Source organism: Salvelinus fontinalis, chromosome 12 (assembly GCF_029448725.1).
Source record: "Salvelinus fontinalis isolate EN_2023a chromosome 12, ASM2944872v1, whole genome shotgun sequence".
NCBI classification, from domain to species: Eukaryota; Metazoa; Chordata; class Actinopteri; order Salmoniformes; family Salmonidae; genus Salvelinus; species Salvelinus fontinalis.
This window is the reverse complement of record NC_074676.1, coordinates 11,377,338-11,400,532: the sequence shown is the minus strand read 5'-3', so window position 1 is coordinate 11,400,532 and position 23,195 is coordinate 11,377,338. Positions and strand designations below refer to the sequence as shown.

The 23,195-nt window shown below is 45.0% G+C and overlaps 3 protein-coding genes across 5 annotated transcripts in view; 1 reads left to right on the top strand and 2 right to left on the bottom strand.

Moving 5' to 3' along the window:
- LOC129866789 (engulfment and cell motility protein 3-like) overlaps positions 1–1,936 on the top strand; it is a 35,900-nt gene extending 33,964 nt beyond the window's left edge. For all 3 annotated transcript variants that reach the window (XM_055939677.1, XM_055939676.1, XM_055939678.1), the window contains one exon: positions 69–1,936. In XM_055939677.1, the coding sequence (XP_055795652.1) occupies positions 69–281 (213 nt within the window). In that variant the 3' untranslated portion in view covers positions 282–1,936. The remainder of the gene's footprint in view (positions 1–68) is intronic.
- Positions 1,937–2,004: 68 nt separating this feature from the next.
- Positions 2,005–7,177, bottom strand: fbxl9 (F-box and leucine rich repeat protein). The gene is made up of 8 exons (XM_055939679.1): positions 6,695–7,177; positions 6,321–6,422; positions 5,916–6,230; positions 5,127–5,798; positions 4,760–4,978; positions 4,388–4,600; positions 3,701–3,918; positions 2,005–3,612 (listed from the first exon to the last, which is right to left on the bottom strand). Exons 1-8 carry the CDS (start codon positions 6,719–6,721, stop codon positions 3,444–3,446), a joined length of 1,935 nt encoding a protein of 644 aa, XP_055795654.1. The 5' UTR covers positions 6,722–7,177; the 3' UTR covers positions 2,005–3,443.
- Positions 7,178–8,566: 1,389 nt separating this feature from the next.
- LOC129867688 (cyclic nucleotide-gated cation channel beta-1-like) overlaps positions 8,567–23,195 on the bottom strand; it is a 34,589-nt gene continuing 19,960 nt past the window's right edge. The window contains exons 14-32 of the mRNA XM_055941251.1: positions 22,311–22,467; positions 22,084–22,101; positions 20,948–21,337; positions 20,396–20,497; positions 19,883–20,037; positions 18,675–18,866; positions 16,540–16,748; positions 16,307–16,357; positions 16,084–16,170; positions 15,913–15,977; positions 15,578–15,700; positions 15,350–15,491; positions 14,952–15,111; positions 14,774–14,871; positions 14,584–14,667; positions 14,295–14,413; positions 14,030–14,176; positions 10,807–10,993; positions 8,567–10,663 (exon numbers count right to left, since the gene is read on the bottom strand). Coding sequence (XP_055797226.1) covers positions 10,439–10,663; positions 10,807–10,993; positions 14,030–14,176; positions 14,295–14,413; positions 14,584–14,667; positions 14,774–14,871; positions 14,952–15,111; positions 15,350–15,491; positions 15,578–15,700; positions 15,913–15,977; positions 16,084–16,170; positions 16,307–16,357; positions 16,540–16,748; positions 18,675–18,866; positions 19,883–20,037; positions 20,396–20,497; positions 20,948–21,337; positions 22,084–22,101; positions 22,311–22,467 — 2,711 coding nt within the window. The 3' untranslated portion in view covers positions 8,567–10,438. The remainder of the gene's footprint in view (positions 10,664–10,806; positions 10,994–14,029; positions 14,177–14,294; positions 14,414–14,583; positions 14,668–14,773; positions 14,872–14,951; positions 15,112–15,349; positions 15,492–15,577; positions 15,701–15,912; positions 15,978–16,083; positions 16,171–16,306; positions 16,358–16,539; positions 16,749–18,674; positions 18,867–19,882; positions 20,038–20,395; positions 20,498–20,947; positions 21,338–22,083; positions 22,102–22,310; positions 22,468–23,195) is intronic.

Below are 23,195 nucleotides of genomic sequence, written 5' to 3'. Positions count from 1 at the left end.
TTAAAACGCATACATTACCAAAGTAAACATTATGGTCGAATAACAAAGGTGATCTGTGTTGCTCTCAGTTCTGCCTGTGGACGGACGGACTGAGCGTGCTCCTGGGACGGGACATGAGCAGTGAGTGCATGAGGAGCGAGCTGGAGACCCTGCTCTCCATGGAGATCAAGCTCCGCCTCCTGGATCTGGAGAACGTGCCCATTCCAGACAGCGCCCCGCCGATGCCCAAACCCCCCAGCAACTTCAACTTCTGCTACGACTTCAGCCAGGCTGAGCAGTAGGCCAGGGCATGGCAGGGCAGAGGAGTAGACCTGGGCCCTGTACAGGAGGATGTAACGTTACAGAATGCTCAGCTAGAAATGTATGAATTAGAACAGATATGGTCTTGTCGTCTGTAAAATAGGCAATTGTGTCAGCTCTATTCATTATATTTCTATTTGCAACGTTCAGAATGTTTCATGTCATTAAATGCACCCTAGTAACGACCAAGCCTGTAGACATCTACACAGCAGGAGTGGACATGGAGGACTGGATCGACAAATCTAATGCGTAGTAGGCAAAGGTTTCATCTTATATGAGCGGAATCGAGGCTGAACACGATTCCTTGGGTTCTATAGGAGCGGTCATCTTTTTGGGTGTGGTCTGGTCACACAAGTGTATTGTGGGAGTATGTTTTCTGTTGTTGGATACTTGAGGCTTTAGCTTTACTTCAGCCCCCCTCTCCATGGCTCCAGTCCTCCACGCTCCTCTGTGCATTGTCTTTAGGCGGAGAGTTCATGTTTCATTTTTGTCATATCTATGTTTGTTTTTCTACTTTTCTCGGGTGGGATTTCTTTAAACTGAAAGCTTTGTGAGGCAGGATGCACGACAGCCCTTCTGAAGGTACTCAACCCTAGGACTGAGAACAGAGCCATATACATATATTTGTGCGTATATACTGTATATGGCTCGGCGAGAGAATCCCTTGGATTTCTGACATTGTACTTACCGACCTACTCAAACAGAATCCCTACTCCCTGTTCTAAAGTGGTACTTTAATGAGTTGAAGAAACAAGAAAACATACTCTGGCTCCAAGCCTATTCAAATCCCTATTTATAATATATAAAATCCTCTTTTTTAAGTGTGTGCAGATAGTATTTGAATGAGTGCCATTGGCTCACGAGGAGCACTTTAAATAGAATACCTCAGAGAGCCTCCCATGACCTGGTTTTGATGATGGTCATGATGGATTGATCTTTGGTACTTTTTATGTAAAAGGTCGTTAGGTTTGATGGCTGTTGTTCAAACGGTTCTCTTAGGCAATGGGGTTTTATTGCGCAAAGAACTTGATCAACGGTACATCCAACTGACATATTGTTTTTATGGTACATTTAACAGATGACGTAGCTAAGGTACAGATAACTGTTATGTGTCACTGACAAATGATTTCGCTATAAGCACACACAGTATGTATCACTGCTATTAATTGTTGGCCTGGTAAAAAAATTTTGCTCCAGAGCTTCGGTCAAAGGCAATTATAGGTACATTATGAATTTCGGGCCATAACAAATGAATATTAGTTCAATATTGATGTTATTGTAGTGTACTTTATTTTCATGACTGAATGATCCTGATAGATAAATCTGACCTCGTCACATTGAACTAATATACTGTACAATAGTAAACAAGTCCTGTCAGTATGATGGACCTTCAACTTTTCACATTCCAAATCTCATCGGCCAATTAATAATAATAATGGGGTTTGTAGCCGGCTAACAATCATAAATTCAAATGTTGATTTCTCCTTAGCCAGTAAACTGAGTTTAGCTGGAGTTTGAGGTGATTTTGCTATTCATTGCATGTCTGTTCATGTTAAAACACCCAATCTCCATGGTAACCCCTAATTTATGCTTTACTAAGATCAGGGTTGACATGAATAAATATGATTTATACAAATTCTCCTTGTCTAGCTTGGTTTATGGTCTGGTGGAATCCTAGAAGAAACAAATCTACTGTACTCATGATTCTAAGCAAGAGATAAGCATACATTTATTGAAACAAAAGCTTATATTTGATACATATTACATTTTCAAAGAAACATGAACAGTTTTGCTTCCTTCAGTGGCAGTGTTAAATTAAGTTGAATACAAAATTACATATTAAGCCAGCTAAACAAAAAAATGTGATGAATAGATAAATATTTCTCTACGCAAGATCTGGTTCTGAGATCAACTACAGGGTGCTTTTTAAAATCAGAGCACATCTTCTAGGCCAGTTAAAGGTTTGTGCAGTATATACTGATTTGGTCCCTCAGCTCCATAAACCAGACACATTCTAATCGAACAAACCTTGAGATTAACAGTGCCCTTATATCACACGGCTTACACCAGTGATGGGCAACTTTGATGGGGGTGGGGGCCACATCCATAGACTAACCAACCAATTACATTTTTGTTAAATGCTGACACGAGCTAATTGAGTGACTGCTGATGCACAACCACCTTGTGTACTCTACCTCTCAACAGTAAGTGGAGGCTGCTGAGGGGAGGACGGCTCATAATAATGGATGGAACGGCGCAAATGGAATGACATCAAACACCTGGAAACCATGTTTGATACCATTCCATTAGCACGAGCCCATCCTCCCCAATTAAGGTACCATTAACCAACCTGTGTTCAACAGTAAACCTGACAGTTCTTTTTTTTGTGTGGGCCTGCATGCCGACAGTTGCCCACCCCTGTCATACACTGAAGGAGGACTTTAAGGGTTGGTTTCTCAGACTCAGATTAATCTTGGTCCTAGACTAGATAGATTTCCATCCCGTGTGGACTAATAAAATCTGTCTTGTTTTTTTGCCAACCCCTCCCACACATATATACAAACACACATTAGGTTAGAGATGCTGAAGCAGTCTAACGAAGGATCCAATGCGATCGCATTTTGTCTGCTGAGCACCTTTTCAAGACAATGCTCCCACATTCACGGTGAATGCGGCATGTCGGCTCAATCGCAAATGACCTGGAAATGGCGCAATCGGACTGAATCCTGGCCTAAAATACCTTTACAATGCAGATTCTCCAATGAGAATGACTTTTAATTAAAGACTTAAATTTGAGTCTAAGACACTGGCCATATGGGTCCTTACTGAGTAATACATACATCCCATATTAGGCTGTACAGGGGTTAAAACTAAGATAAATTACTGAATCTATTACAAATAAACTTTGGATAATAAGAGCAGGTACTAAATTGTGATTCAAGCAGAACGTTTCTGGAATTTTTTGTTGTTGGGAACATTCAACGGATCAGACGGTTGTGACTAAATTGAGTACAGCTACGACCAGAAGTTACTTTTCGTAGCAGGTTAGGAGAACATTTTAGCTAACCTTAACATCATTCTCCTAACCTGGTACGAAAAAGTACCTTCTAGTCGTAGCTGTACTCCACCTAGTCAGAACCCTATCAGAGTGTGAGGGTCAGGTCAGCTCCGCCCACAAAGCGGCAGTGGACATTCTCTAGGAAGGGCAGCTGGGATTGGAGGAGGTCCACCGTTGTTATGGAGATGTCTTTACACATGGAGATGTCCAGCGTCCGCAGTCTCTTACAGTGTTGGACGAGCATGAAGAGAGACCTGTGGGAGCATGAGTTCACTGCTGTCAAACACTGATACACAGATAACAGTCTGTCTCTCTGGGGTTCTGTGTGTGTGTGTGTCTCACCTATCTGTGACTGCGTCGCAGCAGGACAGGTAGAGGTGCTGCAGCCTGGCGAGGTAGGGGGCGGCGCGGGCGATACCCTGGTCACTGATCTGGGGGCAGTGGCTGAGTGCCAGGCTGGTGAGGCTGCGGCAGTGGTAGGCCACCGACGCCAGGCTGTCATCACTGATCTCAGGCAGCATGGAGAGAGAGAGGCGCTGGAGGTCTGGATAACGCAGCACCTGCTCACAACAATTGCCCGGTTAACTTATAGGGAAATTTAAAAATTGTTCAACTTCATATTCATCATATCTAGCACGACTCCATCATCAACATGTGAAAATGGCACATTTCTATGTTTTGTAAAAAAAAGATAAGAAGCTAAGTATTTCCAAAGACATCATCAACCAATGCCTACTCAAAATTGGTTATATCATATTTTTTTTATATATTTTTTTTAATAAACAAAATAAATTCACACAACGCACACCGATGATGTTGCTACAAAACATAGAAGAGCGTCATTTCCACATATGTTAATGTTGGGTTGGTGCTGGAGATGATGAATATTACGTTTAAAAAAATATATATATTTTTATGTCCCTTTAATGGAGCGGTTCCTAACCTGACCTAGAAAAACTCTGGGGCCTGGTAAATAACCTAAAACTCCTTGCCCTAACCATAGCCAGTATATTCTCATGGTAGACCAACCTGTGTGATGCTGCTGTCAGTGAGTTTGGAGCAGGCAGACAGGTCGAGCTCCTGGAGGCTCCTGAGGGCCAGCAGTGAGGACCCCTCCTGTTCCTTGAACACCCCCAAGTCCTCGTCCGTCACCAGCCGGGGCTTCTCCTGGAAGGGCATGCTGGGAGGCCGGAAGAAACCCATATTTCCAAAAGTACGGGTGAAGCTGGGCCCCTTGTCCTCCTACAAAGGAGCCAGGGTGAGAGGTTGTAGGTCAGGGGCACACGTTCGTAGTAAGCTACAGTGGTGGTAACATGAATTTAAGCAAAGTCAAGACCAGCTAGTCTGCTTATATACTATTCCCAAGACATCTAGACTTTTCCCCACCCAGCCCTCTCTCACCATTTCCTTGCTGGGCTCACACTCCTTGGTGAGCTCCACCATGCCCAGCAGCCCCCAGTCTGTGATCTCCTTGCACCAGCCCAGTCGCAGCACCACCAGCCCGGGCAGGTAGGTGGCAATAGCACGCACGCTAAGGTCTGTGAGGTAGACGCAGGAGGTGAGGTCCAGCTCCCGCAAACTAGAGCCCAGCAGCCGAGCCAGAGAGAACACAGCCAGGTCCTGGGAGAGAGATGGGAAACAAAGGAACATGAGGGATGATGTCCTGATAAACATTTCATTCTATAAAAGAGAAATCCTGAAAGAGTCAGGTAAAACAGCTCTGGTAAAGTCATAGTAATGTGAGGGAGAGAGCAGCACACACACTGACCCTGATATAGGTGCAGCTCTTGAAGCTGAGTGTCTCCAACCGTGCCCTGGGCTCCAGGGCAGAGAGCCCTTTCACTATCTCAGCCCCACTGACATGCAGGCACTCAGACAGATCCAGGGTCCTCAGCTCCGGCAGCATCATCAGGTCAGCCAGCCCTTTATCCGTCATCCTCCAGTCCCGGGACAAAGAGAGGAACCGGAGGCCCTTCAGGCCCAGGGCCACAGCCAGTACAGCCCGGCTGGTGAGCTCTGTACAGGCGCTGAGGTCCAGGATCCGGAGGCCAGGCTGGTGCTTGCAGAGCACCTCCACAGAGTAGTCAGTCAGCTCCTTGCAGCCCCGCAGACGCAGCTCCTCTAGAGACAGGCCCCCTACCTGGGCCACGGAGCGCAGCGACTCTGGGGTGATGCTAGTTCTGCTCAGGTCCAACCCCCGCACGGTGGAGGCCTGCTCCTGCAGCAGCCTGCGGAGGTTCCGTAGGGAGAGCAGGGCAGAGGAGTCAGGCCCCACGGGGCAGCCACGGTACGGGTCAAACTCAAAGGCGATGTGGCAGCCGGCCAGGGAGAGACGGCGAAGTCTGAGAGTGCAGCCCGTGAGCCGGTTGAAGGTGAGATCTGATAGATAGCGCAGGTCAGAGAGATCCAGCTCCTCAAGACCTGCTAAAGCTACCCGCACCTAGGAAAAGGACAAACTAATTTTAAAAAACTGGCATGTGTAAAAATACAATTTAAAAAATAATTAGAAAGATACTCATCATCATCATCATCATCTTCAGCCTTCAGCCTGTCTGACCTGCTGGCGGTGCTCTTCTTTGGACAGGAAGGCTCCAGACATGAAGAGGCTGTCCAGGCCACGGAGGTCAAGCCTGCGCAGGGCGGTCAGGTGGGGCAGCAGGGCCAGGAGGGAAGACTCGGTCACGCTGCTTCCTGGCAGGGCCAGGCTCTCCAGCCGAGGGCCTAGATGGAGCCCTATCTCCTGAAGCACAGCCCGGGACATACTGGACCCATCCAGATGGCTTATGACCAGGCTGCAGCGGGAACGCCTACTCAGGCCCCGGATCAGATCCAGGGAGGAGATAGAGGCTGGGAACTTGAAGGTGTCATTCCTCTGGAAAATGGAGTCAGAGTTAGGATTAGGTTGTTAGTGAGATTGATGAAATTTGTGAGATCAAGGGGAAATTGTGGAATAGAGTAGTACCTGAAATTGGAGGTCTTGGCTCGCATCATACCAGCTCCAGCAGACCAGAGAGGCTTCCTTCCTGTCTGATGCTTTGAGGAAACTTAGGATGTAGGTGACGATCTAGACAGGAAGTTGATTGGACCACCAGGTCTTTTACAACAGTTCTATCATAGTGCAATGCATAAGGAAATTGATCAAATCAGGTGTGCCAAAAATGTAAATAATCAGTGCATTATAACTTGTTAGCTAGTTAGTTAACATCTATTGTGCTGGTAGTAACATATCAAGTTGTTGACGCAACGTGCTAGTCAAGACACCCAAAGCATTGACCACCACAGTGACACCAACTGTTATTTTATGAAGCAGGCTACTAGCCTATTTGCTAGTCTTACCTCAAGAGGTAACTCAGGCGTTTCCATGGTTATTTATCTCATCCCCAGTCACATCATTGGATTAAAAGATGGAGTGTAGTCCATTATATTGATCATGTCAATATCTGTCAAGCATTTTCAATTCCGATTTTCGCTGATGAGCTAGCTACGACATCAAGTGCTGTCAGCTAACTAACGTTAACGGTAGCTATCCAGCTAGCTAGCTTCCTCTCTGGCTAGTTTAGTTAATCATTACATTAGCTAGCTATCTTCAATCTTGCTAGTTTCATTCATTCATTCACGTCCCAATCAGACCTGGTTCGCCAAGTTGAGCTCTTTTGATGCATTTCAATTCTCACTTCAACAGTTATTTAATTTAGAGCACGAAGATGTCATCACCCTCTTCACTTTGCCAGCGCCACAGATGGTCCCTCAGCTGACTGCAGATCAAAACAAACCCTCTGACGTAACACTAAAACCAGTGGCTTCTTCTTCGGGATCGGGTTAGGATTCTTCTTCTTTTATGGAAGAGTGGCAATCGCACAATTGAATGTGCATTCTGCCACCTACTGTGTGGGATTGAAACAGGATTTCCCAAAATTTTACGAAATACAAAAACTACAAAAAATAAATGAACTAAACTAAATCTAAACAACTTTTCTGTAAAAAATAAATAAAACAGATCTGATCCCTACATGCTCAAGGGAAACCTGGGAGGGCGGGTCTTCCGGCGCCAGTACCCCTTGCAAGTCTTCAGATGTAAAATCCTTAAATCCCCAAAACTTTTCTGCCGCAGCCACAATAATGTCCAGTTTCTCAGATTTCTTTGAAACTTGTGTGTAACAGTTTAGAACTGTGGCAATGAATGCCACAAAATCCACATTTTTAACACACAGGGTATATTTTGCCTGCCAGCAAACATTTACCACAAGCCGCGGTGCGTCCACCACCATCACTTGTTTTCTCAATGATTTTAATCGCCTCCGCATAGGAGATTCGATTGATCGCGCTAACTTTTGCTACCTCAGTCTCCTTCATCCTTCCTGGGCACTCCTGGAACTCGGCAACACCGTAGTCCTTCTACACACCGTTCTTCAATATACTCTGTCTGTCTGCACACACTTGAAACATGGCCAAATCCTTTACAATTTTTACACTGCAATTGTATGGGAACGAAAGCTCTTACAGCGTATCTGAAAATAAACTAGCTTCACATGCGTATGTATTTGCTCTTCATCAAATAAACAACAGGACTGAAATAGTTTATTTTTCTCCATTCACCCAACGGGTCAGATGCCGGGCACCAATCACACCAGGAATTCTCATTCAGGGATTCAACATGAACATTCGTTGTCACCCCTGAGATGACTCCTGTGACTGGTGCTCTACTCCGAAGTTCAAAACCAAGCTTCTGTTGTCTGGATTCTTTTGAGGCTCACTGCAATCTTCCTCTGTTCTTCATAAACACAATTAATCAAAATAAGACCACTCCTGGTCATTGACATACACTTTTCCCAGCGCATCCTTCACAATTTGACACCTCAAAAGTGTGAGGCCAGTCACGGCATACCTACATTGAATTCTCTTAATTAGTCCCGTTCCTCTAAGAAAGTGAAATAGAGCCCTAGACACAAAGGAGCTTTCAGGAAGAGGTAGTTGTTAGCTAGCTACCGTACTATTAGATTTTCTGCATCATTTTCAGACTTGCATCACTGTGCAGTTTTACTAAGCTGCTAATTGTAGAAATCAAGCTAAACAGATGTATAAATTAAAACTGATTTGTTTGTGAGTTATGTTACTGTGGTGTGTCCATTTTCCATTGTAAATCTATATCCATTTCTCAAGCTTCATATCACCAGTAATATCACTCAACCACACAAAGATCGACAGGGATTTATTTTGAATCACATAATGATTTATTTGGAAAAGAATCCACAAAAACATCAAACATTCATCATGGTGATATCAACACATTCAGATTTGCTGCGTGGTGGAACACAAATGCTATTTTTCTCAGCATGTGTTGCATGCGGCCAGCTTTTGTCATCTACACCAGTGGTTCCCAATGAGCAGTGCTAAGACCTCTGGGTGTACTTGGCCTATCCACAGGGGTTACTTGAGAAGATTCATGAGACCATAGGCCTACTGGTAATATGCACATGGGGCACTCCAGGCAGAGCAAAATTCAGTTGGTGGTACAGTAACTAAAAGAGGTTGGGAACCACTGGCCTACACCATACATACCATTAAACACACATAAAGAACGTAGTCAACCAACACGATAACAATATTCACATTCAATCTACAGATTGTCTGGCAGTTTCGGTAGCTGGTTTTTAGACCTTATGTATTCCAAGTGGGAATATAGGATCTATATAATTATGTAAAACCTTGCATTGATTTCTGAAAAACTAACACACAAGGGTCTAAGTATTTCCCTGTGAAAACTAATGGAAAATACACACCCTTTGCTTTTCCATTTACAATGTATTTACAAGCCAAGAACTTATGAAACAGCATTTGATTAACAGTATGAAATAATAATATCATATCAAACTTAAAAACATATCATGTACATGTATAGATTGTGGACATGAGTCTTATTCTGATCTGTCAAGTTAGTAAAAAAATGATAAACAGTCATTTTAAACATACCCATCATGTCAAAAGCTGTTGTAACTGTTGTCATCCTTTATTCAGCTAAATTCCAAATGAATTTGTTATCTATAGCTGTTGGCTCTAAAGTACATATTTGATTGTCTGGCATGGTGAACTGACAGCATACCAGTCTTGATGAAATGATTAGCTACCCTGCTTAAAAAGTAAATATTTGATTGTCTGGCATGGTGAACTGACAGCATACCAGTCTTGATTAAATAATTAGCTCCACTGCTACCTGTGCACATACAACAATATTTAGATTTACATGCTGACATTTGTATGCATTTTTAAATCTAGGCCTGTACACGTTTCAACATTTCAGTAAAAAAAATATATACATATTTGACCCATTCACCCCAGAAACACTAAACACTACCTCAAGGGCCATGAAAAATAAGGCAAAAATAACATATTCCATTGAACAAAACTCTATAAACAACTGGTCATCTTTACAAAACGTAAACATTTCTTATAAACATCAGCAAAATCTTTCCTCACATTCCAACATTTTTATAGTATTTCCCAATCACAAATCTCCCCTTGCTGAATAAATAGGAAATTAACAAAACTAGGGTTTAGGAGAAGGAATTTGTTTCCAAAAGCAGACGTAACAGAAGACCTGGAGAGACCCCCCCCCCCCACCACCAACACACACACACACACTCCCCCCACACACACACGCATACAGCTCTACCATGTGTGACCGCTTTGTTATCTCCGTAACGAGATGATGTCTGTGTCAATTATTGCTGATTGGTACATTTACCCCTGGGATTGTAAACACAAACATATAGTGCAATGTCGAAGACATCAGTTTAGCACCCGTTTCGTCATGCCTGTGGAATTAGGTAGCCTAGGCCCTATACATAAGTGTCAAGGGGATAAGACAGTCAGTGAGGTAAAAAAAAAAAAAAAAAAAAAAAAGAGTCTATAGGTATAACGGAACGGGAACTGTGACTCTGTGACTCCTGAGACATAATTGGATGATCTTTAGGACCCATGGCTCTTCTCTCTGGTCTCCCTCTCTGCAACAGAGTATAGAGGGATAAACAACTGCATCCATTTCTCCACATGAAGACTGCTCTTAAAGCTTTTGGAGTCAACTCATGGCTTTCTCTTTTCTTTCCGCTTCCCACTCTCTCCTGCCTCTTCTTCTGCCACGTTGTCCTGCTCCTTGGACAGCGTCTCACCTCTGTGACAATGGGAGGCGGGGCGGAGCAACGTGGAGCTGTCCGAGGTTGGGGACATGATGCCAGACTTGCGCTCTGGGTCCAGACTGGAGACTGGAGAGACTGGGGACAGGGGGCTCAGGGAGGAGGACATTGAGGGCTGTGGGGAAACAGAGAGGTTAGCTCATTCAGTGTGTGTGCGTGTGTGCGTGTGTGCGTGTGTGCGTGCGTGTGTGTGGGTGGGTGTGGGTGGATTGTGTGTGTATAGACAATGTGTGTGTTTTTGTACAGCGAATACCATACCTGAAGCGAAATACTGGATATGTTGGTGTTCTCCTTAATCTTTGCAAGGGTCCCTTTGAGGCCTGTTTTCTGACGAGCCATCTCCAGAGCAGCTTTAAGTAGCTTGGGTGTCTCTGTCCGAGGAGGGATCACCTGGGCCGGCTCCTTCGGAGGCTCCTGAGGCTTCTTGTCTTTTGTCAGCATATTCCTGTAGCCAGAAACATCAAACAAATCAAATCAATCAAATCAATTTGTACTTGTCATATGCGCCGAATATAACAAGTGTAGATCTTACAGTGAAATGGTAACCTACAAGCCCTTAACCAACAATGCAGTTTTAAGAAAAATAAGTGTTAAGTAAAAGATTGTCTGGGTAGGCGTTTGATTAGCTGTTCAGGAGTCTTATGTCTCGGGGGGAGAAGATGTTAAGAAGCTTTTTGGGCTTATACTTGGCGCTCCGGTACTGCTTGCCGTGCGGTAGCAGAGAGAATAGTCTATGACTAGGGTGTCTGGAGTCTTTGACAATTTTTAGGGCCTTCCTCTGACACCGCCTGGTATAGAGGTCCTGGATGGCAGGAAGCTTGGCCCCAGTGATGTACTGGGCCGTACGCACTACCCTTTGTAGTGCCTTGCAGTCGGTGGTCGAGCAGTTGTCATACCAGGCAGTGATGCAACCAGTCAGGATGCTCTCGATGGTGCAGCTGTAGAACTTTTTGAGGATCTGAGTACCCATGCCAAATCTTTTCAGTCTCCTGAGGAGGAATAGGCTTTGTTGTGCCCTCTTCACGACTGTCTTGGTGTGCTTGGACCATGATAGATTGTTGGTGATGTGGACACCAAGGAACCTGAAGTTCTCAACCTGCTCCATTGCAGCCCCTTCGATGAGAATAGGGGCGTGCTCGTTCCACCTTTTCCTGTAGCCCACAATCATCTCCTTTGTCTTATCACGTTGAGGGAGAGGTTGCTATCCTGGCACCACACGGCCAGGTCTCTGACCTCCTCCCTATAGGCTGTCTCATTGTTGCCGGTGATCAGGCCTACCACTGTTGTGTTGTCGGCAAACCTAATGATGGTGTTGGAGTCGTGCCTGGCCATGCAGTCATGAGTGAACAGGGAGTACAGGAGGGGACTGAGCACGCACCCCTGAGGGGCCCCCATGTTGAGGATCTGTGTGTTGTTACCTACCCTTACCACCTGGGGGCGGCCCGTCAGGAAGTCCAGGATCCAGTTGCAGAGGGAGGTGTTTAGTCCCAGGGTCCTTAGCTTAGTGATGAGCTTTGAGGGCACTATTGTGTTGAACGCTGAGCTGTAGTCAATGAATAGCATTCTCACGTAGGTGTTCCTTTTGTCCAGGTGGGAAAGGGCAGTGTGGAGTGCAATAGAAATTGCATCATCTGTGGATTTGTTGGGGCGGTATGCAAATTGGAGAGGGTCTAGGGTTTCTGGGATAATGGTGTTGATGTGAGCCATGACCAGCCTTTCAAAGCACTTCATGGTTACAAACGTGAGTGCTACGGGTCGGTAGTCATTTAGGCAGGTTATCTTAGTGTTCTTGGGCACAGGTACTATGGTGGTCTGCTTGAAACATGTTGGTATTACAGACTCAGACAGGGAGAGGTTGAAAATGCCAGTGAAGACACTTGCCAGTTGGTCAGGGCATGATCGGAGTACATGTCCTGGTAATCTGTCTAGCCCTGCGGCCTTGTGAATGTCCGGGTTAGAGTGTACTCCGAGCATGCCCTGACCAACTGGCAAGTGTCTTCACTGGCATTTTCAACCTGTCCCTGACTGAGTCTGTATTACCAACATGTTTCAAGCAGACCACCATAGTCCCAGGAGGATAGAATTATGTTCAGATTTGCCAAATGTAGGGAGAGCTTTGTACACGTCTCTGTGTGTGGAGTAAAGGTGGTCTAGAGTTTTATTCCCGCTGGTTGCACATTTTAAAATGCTGGTAGAAATGAGGTAAAATGGATTTAAGTATCCCTGCATTAAAGTCCCCGGCTACTAGGAGCGCCACCTCAGGATGATCATTTTCCTGTTTGCTTATGGTCTTATACAGCTCATTGAATGCGGGTTTAGTGCCAGCATCGGTTTGTGGTGGTAAATAGACAGCTTAAAAAAATATGGATGAAAACTCTCTTGGTAAATAGTGTGTCTACAGTCTACAGCTTATCATGAGATACTCATGAGATACCTCAGGCGAGCAAAACCTCAAGACATCCTTAATATTAGATTTCGTGCACCAGCTGTTGTTTACAAATATACACAGACCGCCACCCCTTGTCTTACCGGAGGTGGCTGTTCTATCTGCCGATGCAGCGTAAACCCTGCCAGCTGTATGTTATTCATGTCGTCGTTCAGCCACATCTCGGTGAAACATAAGTTATTACAGTTTTTAATGTCCCGTTGGTAGGATATTCGTGATCGTAGCTCGTCTATTTTTATTTATTGGCTAATAGGATTCATGGTAGAGGCAGATTACTGTCACGTTCCTGACCTGTTTTCTTTTGTCTTGTATTTATTTAGTTGGTCAGGGCGTGAGTTGGGTGGGTTTGTCTATGTGTGATTTTCTATGTTGGGATTTTGTGTTCGGCCTGGTATGATTCTCAATCAGAGGCAGCTGTCAATCGTTGTCCCTGATTGAGAATCATACTAAGGCAGCCGGGGTTTCACGTGTGTTTTGTGGGTGTTTGTATCTCGTGTCAGTGTTCGTGCCACACGGGACTGTTTTCGGTTTTGTCACGTTTGTTGTTTTTTTGTATTTGTAAGTGTTCAGTTTCGTTTTGATTAAATCAATATGAGCACTAACAACTCTGCGTTTTGGTCCGACCCTTACTCCTTCTCCTCATCCGAGGAGGAGGAATTAGACAGCCGTTACAATTACACACTCGCCGTCGCATCCTTACAAGGCACCCCGACCTACGTCCCCACGATATATCTGTTTCTTTCTCCTGCCAATGACGGGATGAGGGCCTTGTAGGGTGTCTGGAGTAAATCCTTAAAGAAAAAATCTTCGACTAGTACGAGGTGAGTAATCACTGTCCTGATATCTAGAAGCTCTTTTTGGTCATAAGAGACGGTGGCAGAAAAATTATGTACAAAATAAGTTACAAATAATGCCAAAATTCTTATAGTGTACTACATTACACTCTAAAAATTATGAACTTCGAGGCAGCCATAATATCAGTGGATTCCCATAAATAAATAAAGTAGGTTTTAGTCACTTTTTCCTCTCTCTCACCTTGCCTTCTTGCGGAGCAGCTTCTGAGACTCGGGGTAATGCACTAAAATCTCATTGAGGTCCTTCTTGTCCAGGATGAACAGGTTGGTGAAGCCATGAGCCACTACGTTGGCTGTTCTCCTGTTTCCTCCACCCACTGCAAGCAAGCTTTCAACCCAAAGAGAAAACATTTAAGGAGGAAAAAGTACTTTTTCCTGGATAAAATGTGTGCGCTTGCTTCAGAGAGATAAAGAGCACACGTCAGACTTGACATCAGGATGCTCACCTGATTTCCCCAAACACTGACCCCGACTTCAGTGTGACAAACACGGTCTTCCCGTCTGGCCCGCCCACCACCTGCACCTCCCCGGCCTTGATGATGTACATCTCCCGTCCAACCTCGCCCTGAAACACAGAGGGGCAGTCAGACAACTGGACAGATCTCCTGTTCTTTACAGTTTGCCTTACACAAAGAACAAAGAGCAGAGTGCATACAGACTGCACAGTAAAAACATTTAAAAAGAGATGCACGCACACAAACTCGCTAGAGAGGTGGATCTAGCTTTAGCCTTTACCTTTTTGCAGACATAGTCCCCGGGGAGGTAAACAACAGACCTCAGACTCTTTAACATGTCAAAGATCATCTGTCTGTCGCAACCCTGAAAGGGAGAAGAAAGCGTTGGTCGAGAAATATAGAGAGATAGTAGAGCTCTTTAAATCTTCTGTGGTCAGAGACAGCCTGAAGAGGCCCTAAGACTTACGCACCTGGAAGAGAGAGACTTTACTGACAATGTCATAGTTTACATCCACAGCGATGTCCAGCCTCATCTTGTCTGGGAGCTGGACCAGAAGCTCTTGTTCATCTGCATAGACACCAACAGAGTCAACACAACACAAGACAGAGCAATGCAACACAACCCAATGAAAAGTAACATGTCCCTACCCAGCATGCCCTGGGACTGCCAGGTGTAGTTGTACCAGGTTTTGACCCGGTTTTGCACGTCTTTGGGGATACGGTAGGAGGCCATGTATTTGACAGTGTTGTCCATGCATGCTCTGTAGTACGTCTGTCCGGAAGTGGCTGCACCAACCACATCTCTCATCTGCAAGAGACGGTCATTGCCCAATCAGGAGTCGACACCAATCACAACAGCCATTGACAACAGTTTAATCAGCTTATAATAGCACAAATGGTCAAATAAGGATTCAGAGCTAGATAAAAAAGTAGTAGTCTTGTTAAACAGCAAATATCATAACATCTAGATATTTCATCCATAAACACACTATCATATTTTACATAATGCACTCTCAAACACATGTATTGATAATGTGGTAACCAACCTGCCCTATCATGATGGAAAAGGCAAACACTCCTACAAAGTAGTTGATGAGCTGAAAGATGATTTCAAAGAGCGTTGTGGGCTCCGGCAGTCCACCAATGGTGATCAGAGTCTTCACAGCAAAGTAGTAGCAGCGGATGTAACTGAGAAAGAAAAAAAAATGGATTAGAGGGACAATTAAACGATGATAGTGTAAAGATATGAGGTTAACAAAGGTGATTCCACACACCTGTTGCCCTTCCCATCATAGACCCACTTCGTGGATCCCAGACCTTCATACGCAGAGATCCAGTAGAACAGACAGGCGTTGCAGTGGAGGCAGTACAGCAGGTAGGTGGTGGTCCGGATCACTCTAATCAAACCGGACAGAAGGAAAGAGACTGGGTTATACATACTGAGCTGCCCCTCACTTCTCTCAGAAAGACCAGGGCCTGCATTCTAAAAGCGTCTCACATTAATAGGAGTGCTTATCTAGGATCAGGCCCCACCCCCGTCTATATAATCCTATTCATTGTGATCTGAGCCTGGCGATACAGATCAAAACAACATGTTGACTGTGCTCACCTGTAAACATAGGCTTTGGTCAGGATGGCCTCAAGACGGTCGTTGAACTCGAAGAAAGACATTACCTGGAGAATTCAGAAAGATAACGTATTTTCATCGCAGTGTGAATAACACGATTGTATGTGACACGGTCTACCCAGGTGGACCACACAGGTGGCAGGTGAGCCTTGCCTTTAGTAGCCGTGGGAATCGGAGGAGTGGGTTGATCCCAGTTTTAAAATAGAACAATTCCAGTGGCACAAGACTGACGACATCCATCTGGAACCCAGGGAAAAGCAGTCAACGCAGATACGCTCAGAAAATAAACGGACACCTCATTACTTCGCTTAAAAACAGCCTCTCATTCAAAGCTGTTCAGTAGTGAATTCTGTAACATTTTCAGCTGAAGATCTACCTTGAACCGGAAAGTTTTCATGTAATTCTTTCGCATGTCCTTTTTGTCAAACTGCAATGTAAACAAAGAAAAACACATACATCAATGCTTTTGACGTGTATTTCTGTGTGTTGTATGTGGAAAATCTATTTGAGACATAAACTCTCGTCTGGCAACATGGTCTCCATGGAATACGTCAACATAGTGCCATTTAACAACTGCAGTTATATGTCGCCTTAAGCTGGCTGAATCACCACTATGTCGCCACCGCGGACAAACTGCAGGCGGGGCTGGAAGACCATGATGTCCAGGATGTAGATGAGGTCACACAGGTAGTCGGCTAGCAGCCACAGGTAGATGTTACTAGGGGTCTGGTAGGGGAAGGCCCAGCGCATCGGGATCAGCCACACGTTCCAGTTCCACGCCAAGGTGACGAAAAATAGCCACAGCACATAGACCAGATCTAGAGAGAGAGAAGCAGTGTCAACCTCCAGCAAAGGCTGAAGTTCCCTAAGCATCATCCCCACTCTTCAAAAGAAAGAGCAGGTAGAGCACCAGTCGAAAGTTTGGACACCTACACATTCCAGGGTTTTTCTTTATTTTTACAATTTTATACATTGTAGAATAATAGTGAAGAGATCACAACTATGAAATAACACATATGGAATCATGTAGTAACCAAAAAAGTGTCAAACAAATCAAAATGTATTTTATATTTGAGATTCTTCAAAGTAGCTACCCTTTGATGACAGCTTTGCACACTCTTGGCATTCTCTCAACCGGCTTCATGAGGTAGTCACCTGGAAGGCATTTCAATTAACAGGTGTGCCTTGTTCAAAGTTCATTTGTGGAATTTCTTTCCTTCTTAATACATGTGAGCCAATCAGTGTGTTGTGACAAGGTAGGGGTGGTATACAGAAGATAGCCTTATTTGGTAAAAGACCAAGTCCATATTATGACAAGAACAGCTCAAATAAGCAAAGAGAAAAGACAGTCCATCATTACTTTAAGACATGAAGGTCAGTCAATACGGAACATTTCTGGAACTTTTAAAATTTCTTCAAGTGCAGTCGCAAAAACCTCCAAGCGCTATGATGAAACTGGTTCTCATGAGGACCGCCACAGGAAAGGAAGACCCAGAGTTACGTCTTCTGCAGAAGATAAGTTCATTAGAGTTACCAGCTTCAGAAATTGCAGCCCAAATAAATGCTTCACAGAGTTCAAGTAACAGACACATCTCAACATCAACTGTTCAGAGACTGCGTGAATCAGGCCTCCATGGTCAAATTTCTTCAAAGAAACCACTACTGAAGAACACCAATAAGAAGAAGAGACTTGCTTGGGCCAAGAAACACAAGCAATGGACCAGTGGAAGGCTGTCCTTTGTTCTGAGGAGTCCATATTTGAGATTTTTGGTTCCAACCGCCGTGTCTTTGTGAGATGCAGAGTAGGTGAACGGATGATCTCTGCGTGTGTGGTTCCCACCATGAAACAAAGGAGGGGGTGTGATGGTGTGGGGGTGCTTTGCTGGTGACACTGCCTGTGATTTATTTAGAATTCAAGGCACACTTAACCAGCATGGCTACCACAGCATTCTACAGCGATATGCCATCCCATCTGGTTTGCGCTTAGTGGGAATATAATTAATTTGTTTTTAAACAGGACAATGACCCCAAAACACACCTCCAGGCCGTGTAAGGGCTATTTGACCAAGAAGGGTAGTGATGGAGTGCTGCGTCAGATGACCTGGCCTCCACAATCACCCGACCTCAACCCAATTGGGATGGTTTGGGATGAATTGGACCGCAGAGTGAAGGAAAAGCAACCAACAAGTGCTCAGCATATGTGGGAACTCCTTCAAGACTGTTGGAAAAGCATTCCAAGTGAAGCTGGTTGAGAGAATTCCAACAGTGTACAAAGCTGTCATCAAGGCAAAGGGTGGCTACTTGGAAGAATCTCAAATCTCAAATATATTTTTTATTTGTTTAACACTTTTTTGGTTACTACATGATTCCATTTGTTATTTCATATTTTTGATGTCTTCACTATTATTGTAGAATGTAGAAAACAGTAAAAAATAAAGAAAAAACATTGAATGAGTAGATGTTCTAAAACTTTTGACTGGTACTGAATGACAGGATCAACAATTTAGGTCACTGAAAGATCAACCCATTAACCACTTGGTGGAGCCAAACTAACATTCTGATAAAAGCAAAAGGAAGTCTATACAGGAGAAGGAAATAGAGTTGGAGTCGAAAAGGGAGGAGAGGAAGAGGGTTGACTACAAGATTAGGAGCAGGGAGGAGGAAAGCATAAGGATGAGAGAGGAGGGTTAAAGGAGGAGTAGAAGAGGAGGAGGTAGTGTATGCTCGGCGGAGGGGGAGCTCACTGGTGAAGGGGTCGATGCTAGAGGGGAAGCGGTAGTGAAGCAGGGCTCTGATCCAGCGAGGAGGCGTCACCTTGCAGCACAGTCTAGACTGGGTTTGCTGCTCCTCCATCTCCCTCTCAGGGGAAGCTGGTTGTGCTTCCTCCTCCGGCTCCTCTGGAGGTGCAGGAGGAGGTGTTGGAGCTCTCACAGGGGCTGCAGGTGAGAGAACAGAAGAGAATCACAGGTCAGAGGTGAAAGGTCAGGTTAAAGGGATACTTGAAGAAAGTTAAAGTAGCATATCGTTAGCTTAGTGTAATTGCTGGAAATCTCCAGGAACTATTAACCAGCTCCTCACAAAAGCAGGGAAATATACCTTCTAACTACACCAAAGCTGGGTGGTTGGTCATTTATAGTCTTACAAAGCTGTACATGGTAATCTATATTTTATCCCCTTCCTCATTCTGTCCAGTTGACACATAGAGATGTATAGAGATCGCAACGTTGTATCTGTCTCATTATGGCGTCCGTGAGAGCACGGCCATTGAGATAGACAAAACTGTACGATCTCTATACATCTCTATGCGACAACGGGACAGAATGAGGAAGTGGAGAGAATCTCGTTCCTTAGGATTATCAGTAAAATTAACAAATGTATAAAATATTGATTACTATGTATAGCTGTGTAAGGCTTTAAATGACCAACCACTCAGCTTTGTTGTAGTTAGAAGGTATATTTCCCTGCTTTTGTGAGGAGCTGGTTAGTAGTTCCTGGAGACTTCCAGCAATTACACTAAGCTAACAATTTGCTACCTTCAACTTCCTTCAAACTGCACTCAGAGACATAAAATGGTATCCATGAGTTCATCTGACTCTGGGTAAGTGGGAAAAAAATAAGTATTTGCGGAAGTATTTCCTGATGCGGCTCACTTGTGTGTGACCGGAGGGCCCGAGGTGTGCTGTGTGTGGCTGTGTGTTAGCACTTGGAAATAAAAGCTATTGTAACCCTTCACAACAACTGTCTTATATTAGCCATGGGGTGAATTACTTTTTCGAAATGTCCAATTGCTTTGGGAGTATTACGGTCTCTTTTGACATTAGCGCCCCTATTGGGAGTATTGTCAAACAGGCTCATTGTTCGTAACCCATGTGTGTTTGTAACTGTATCTGTCTATGTGTTGCAAGTGTTGTGTATATTGAGCACATGACCAGAGTGTACACGTGTTACACACAGGCAGTGGGACTGTCATCATCAGAGTCATCTGGGTCTATGAGTTTCTCTTTGGCCCTCTCTGTCCTCTCCTTAAACATCTTGACCAGCTCCTGTAGGCGCTCGTTCACCACGTAGCTGGCCTGGCTAGCGGACGACGCAGGCCGCTCCTTCGGCCTTCAAACACAAAACATTGATGGGTTAATTAACACACACACACCTGTCCCAAACACTTTCCCTGACATCACACATCACACATCACTGTTCTTCTGAAGTAAATATGAACAACACACAGTTCCACACGGACTCTTCTTATGTTGGTGTGAATAAAAGCACCGATAAAATGGAAAAATTGGTCTCCCACACACTTCTAAGTGTCAGAATGTCCGTCAATACGACCTTTCTAAAAACATTCACTGATGCTATGAGAAAGGTCATTCTGACCACATTGTCGACGCCCACTGGCCAACACATTTTGTGCAGGAGACACATGTAGCTTGCTAACAGCGGGGGATGTGGAGGTATCAGTATTCACCCATCGTCTCCACTGAGGATGCTGGACTGGCTAGGCCACGCCCTCACTGCGGTCTCAGTCTCCTCTTCATCATCATCCTCACTCTGAGAGTGCAGGTTCTTTCTGTGGAGGGGAGGCAGGGAACAACACTGAGGCGCAGTAGGAAACTACGCAGAGAACTGATCCAGAGACAGATGGAGAGGAAAGACCAAGGCTGCTCTCATTTGGACCCTGCCCTGTTATCAGAGTGTTCCCTGCAGTCTTGGCCTTGCCATGGGCATTACAGTCTACACAGGAAGGGAAATACAGTATGTGGAACATGGTCGAACATGATAACATTATGTTGGTTTAACATGCATGTACCCTGAATGAGGCCCTGAACTATCTTGAGCATCAGCTCTTTTGAGTACACAGTAAACAATTCTAAAAACTATACAGAGAGGCACACAAGCTAGGATGGGGTGAAGGAGTGGCGCGATGCAGTCTGGGGGAATTGTTGATGATTGGAAAAATGGTGACTTGTGGATTGACGGATGGATGGATCCTTGACGTGACAATGACTGCATATCTTACATCTTCCTGGGATTCCTCTCACTAGGCCAGCCCATGGTTCCATCAACAGGGACAGAGGAGTGTGTGAGAGTGAGAGTGTGTGTGTTGCTGTGCGTGTGGAATAACTCCAATGGTTGGGGAGATGGTTGAGGAAGAGAGGCGGATGAAGCAAATCCGAGCCAATGGTTTTGGAGATGGTTGAGGAAGAGAGGCGGATGAAGCAAATCCGAGCCAATGGTTGGGGAGATGGTTGAGGAAGAGAGGCGGATGAAGCAAATCCGAGCCAATGGTTGGGGAGATGGTTGAGGAAGAGAGGCGGATGAAGCAAATCCGAGCCAATGGTTGGGGAGATGGTTGAGGAAGAGAGGCGGATGAAGCAAATCCGAGAAACAGAATGAGGTAGAAGAGGGAGAGAATCATAATCCCAAACAATCACCAAAAGCATTCGTATAATGAGTCACAGGACAGACGACCAGAGATGCCGTGCAAGATACTCCTCATCTGTTGATTGACTATTAGTACTGACATGACTGACAGCCATAGCCGACAACAGAAACACGGAACAGAACAAACACATCACAACATGAGACAGAACAGCGCAACGCAATACAAAGCAGAGCAGCCCGAACGAAGGACTGCAAACACAGGTGAACATGCTATTGAGAGACGCAGCCAGTAGAAGGAGAGGTAAAGAGACAATACACACCATGTGGATGGGGCTATCCACAAACAAAACAGAGAGCACTGCACATTTGAAATACAGTCTAAGACAGGGAGCATCAATTGGATTCAGCCGCGGGCCGTATTTTCCTTGAGCGGATGGTCGGGGGGACGGAACGTAGACTACAAATTGGACACAAGAGGTCCGAACAGATATAATATTTGACTAAAACATAATCATTTCAAACTTTGCTTACATTTGTATATGATCACGTGTCTCTCTATTATGCGTGGGAATACCTGAACAGATTTCTTAAATTAAAATCACTTGGAGCTGATTTCCTGGTGTTTTTACAGTCTATTATGTCGTCGCCCAAACACGTTATTTAAAACATTTGCTCAGAAAACTCGGGGGGTCAAATAACACCACCCGCAGGCCGCCAGTTGGGGAACCCTGGTCTAAGATCGACTATTGTGTATCCATGCTCCGCTCTCACTCTTTATCAGCAACTTTGCTGTTTTGGCCAAAGCAATATAGGAGAGAAAAAGAAAACATACATTTAGAAGATATAATTATAGATTGGGAAATAAATCAATTCAATGGTAGTAGAACTAGTACAGTATTATACATTACTTAGACAGCGGTTATGTGTTTAGCTGCTTTACATGTATACAATACCCTTATTCCAAGTGGAAGCAATTTCATTTGGGAGTGTGGGCTCACCTCTGGCGGCTGGCTTTTGACACTCTCGGTACGGTCAGGGTCTTGAGGTTGGGGTCCTGGGGGGTGAGGATTTGGCGAATGTGTCGATGGTGCCCCCCTCCGCCTGAATCCACATCCTCCACGTTGACAGCAGGGTGCACACTGAGCCTGGAGCTCGCTGGGGAAGAAACAGGAAGACACTAATTTGACTCAACTATTCTCCAGGGATGTTATGGGGAAGTGGAACACAGCTAGTAATGAGGCTTTTGAACTGTGGTAAACACATGCTAGACACTAAACAGGACACTACAAGTGGCCTATACTCTGACTCTTCCTCTGTTGTTCAAGTGCCACTTGAATGCTTACCTATCACAAAACAGACATTACCAATCACAAAACAGACATTACCTATCACAAAACAGACATTACCTATCACAAAACAGACATTACCTATCACAAAACAGACAGCTGAAACTAATCTATAAGAACAAAAACAAAACAAAACACACAGAGAACAAACAGAGTAGACCATTTAAAGCAAGAGCTTCCTGGAACCACAGGATCCAAACAACAACAACAACGAACGCAGTGCTAGTATCAACAACGAACGACAACACAACATAGCCCAGCAGATCTAAGCACGGCACAGCACTGAACGGGGCAGCATGCCAGAGCGGGACGTCTGTGGGCTGCCGCTGAATCACCTGAGGGCCGAGCGGACGTAGGGTCGTCCTCGATGTGGAAGGCGGGGTTGGAAAGCCCTGACAGCTGCCTGGACAGGCTGATGGGGGGCAGTTGGGGGTAGGAGGGCACGTTGGGCATCTCCAGGGTACTATTGGGGGAGGACGGGGAGGGGGTGCGGGTCGGGGGGCGGTGGTGGAGGGGGACCTGGCGGATCATCTGGTC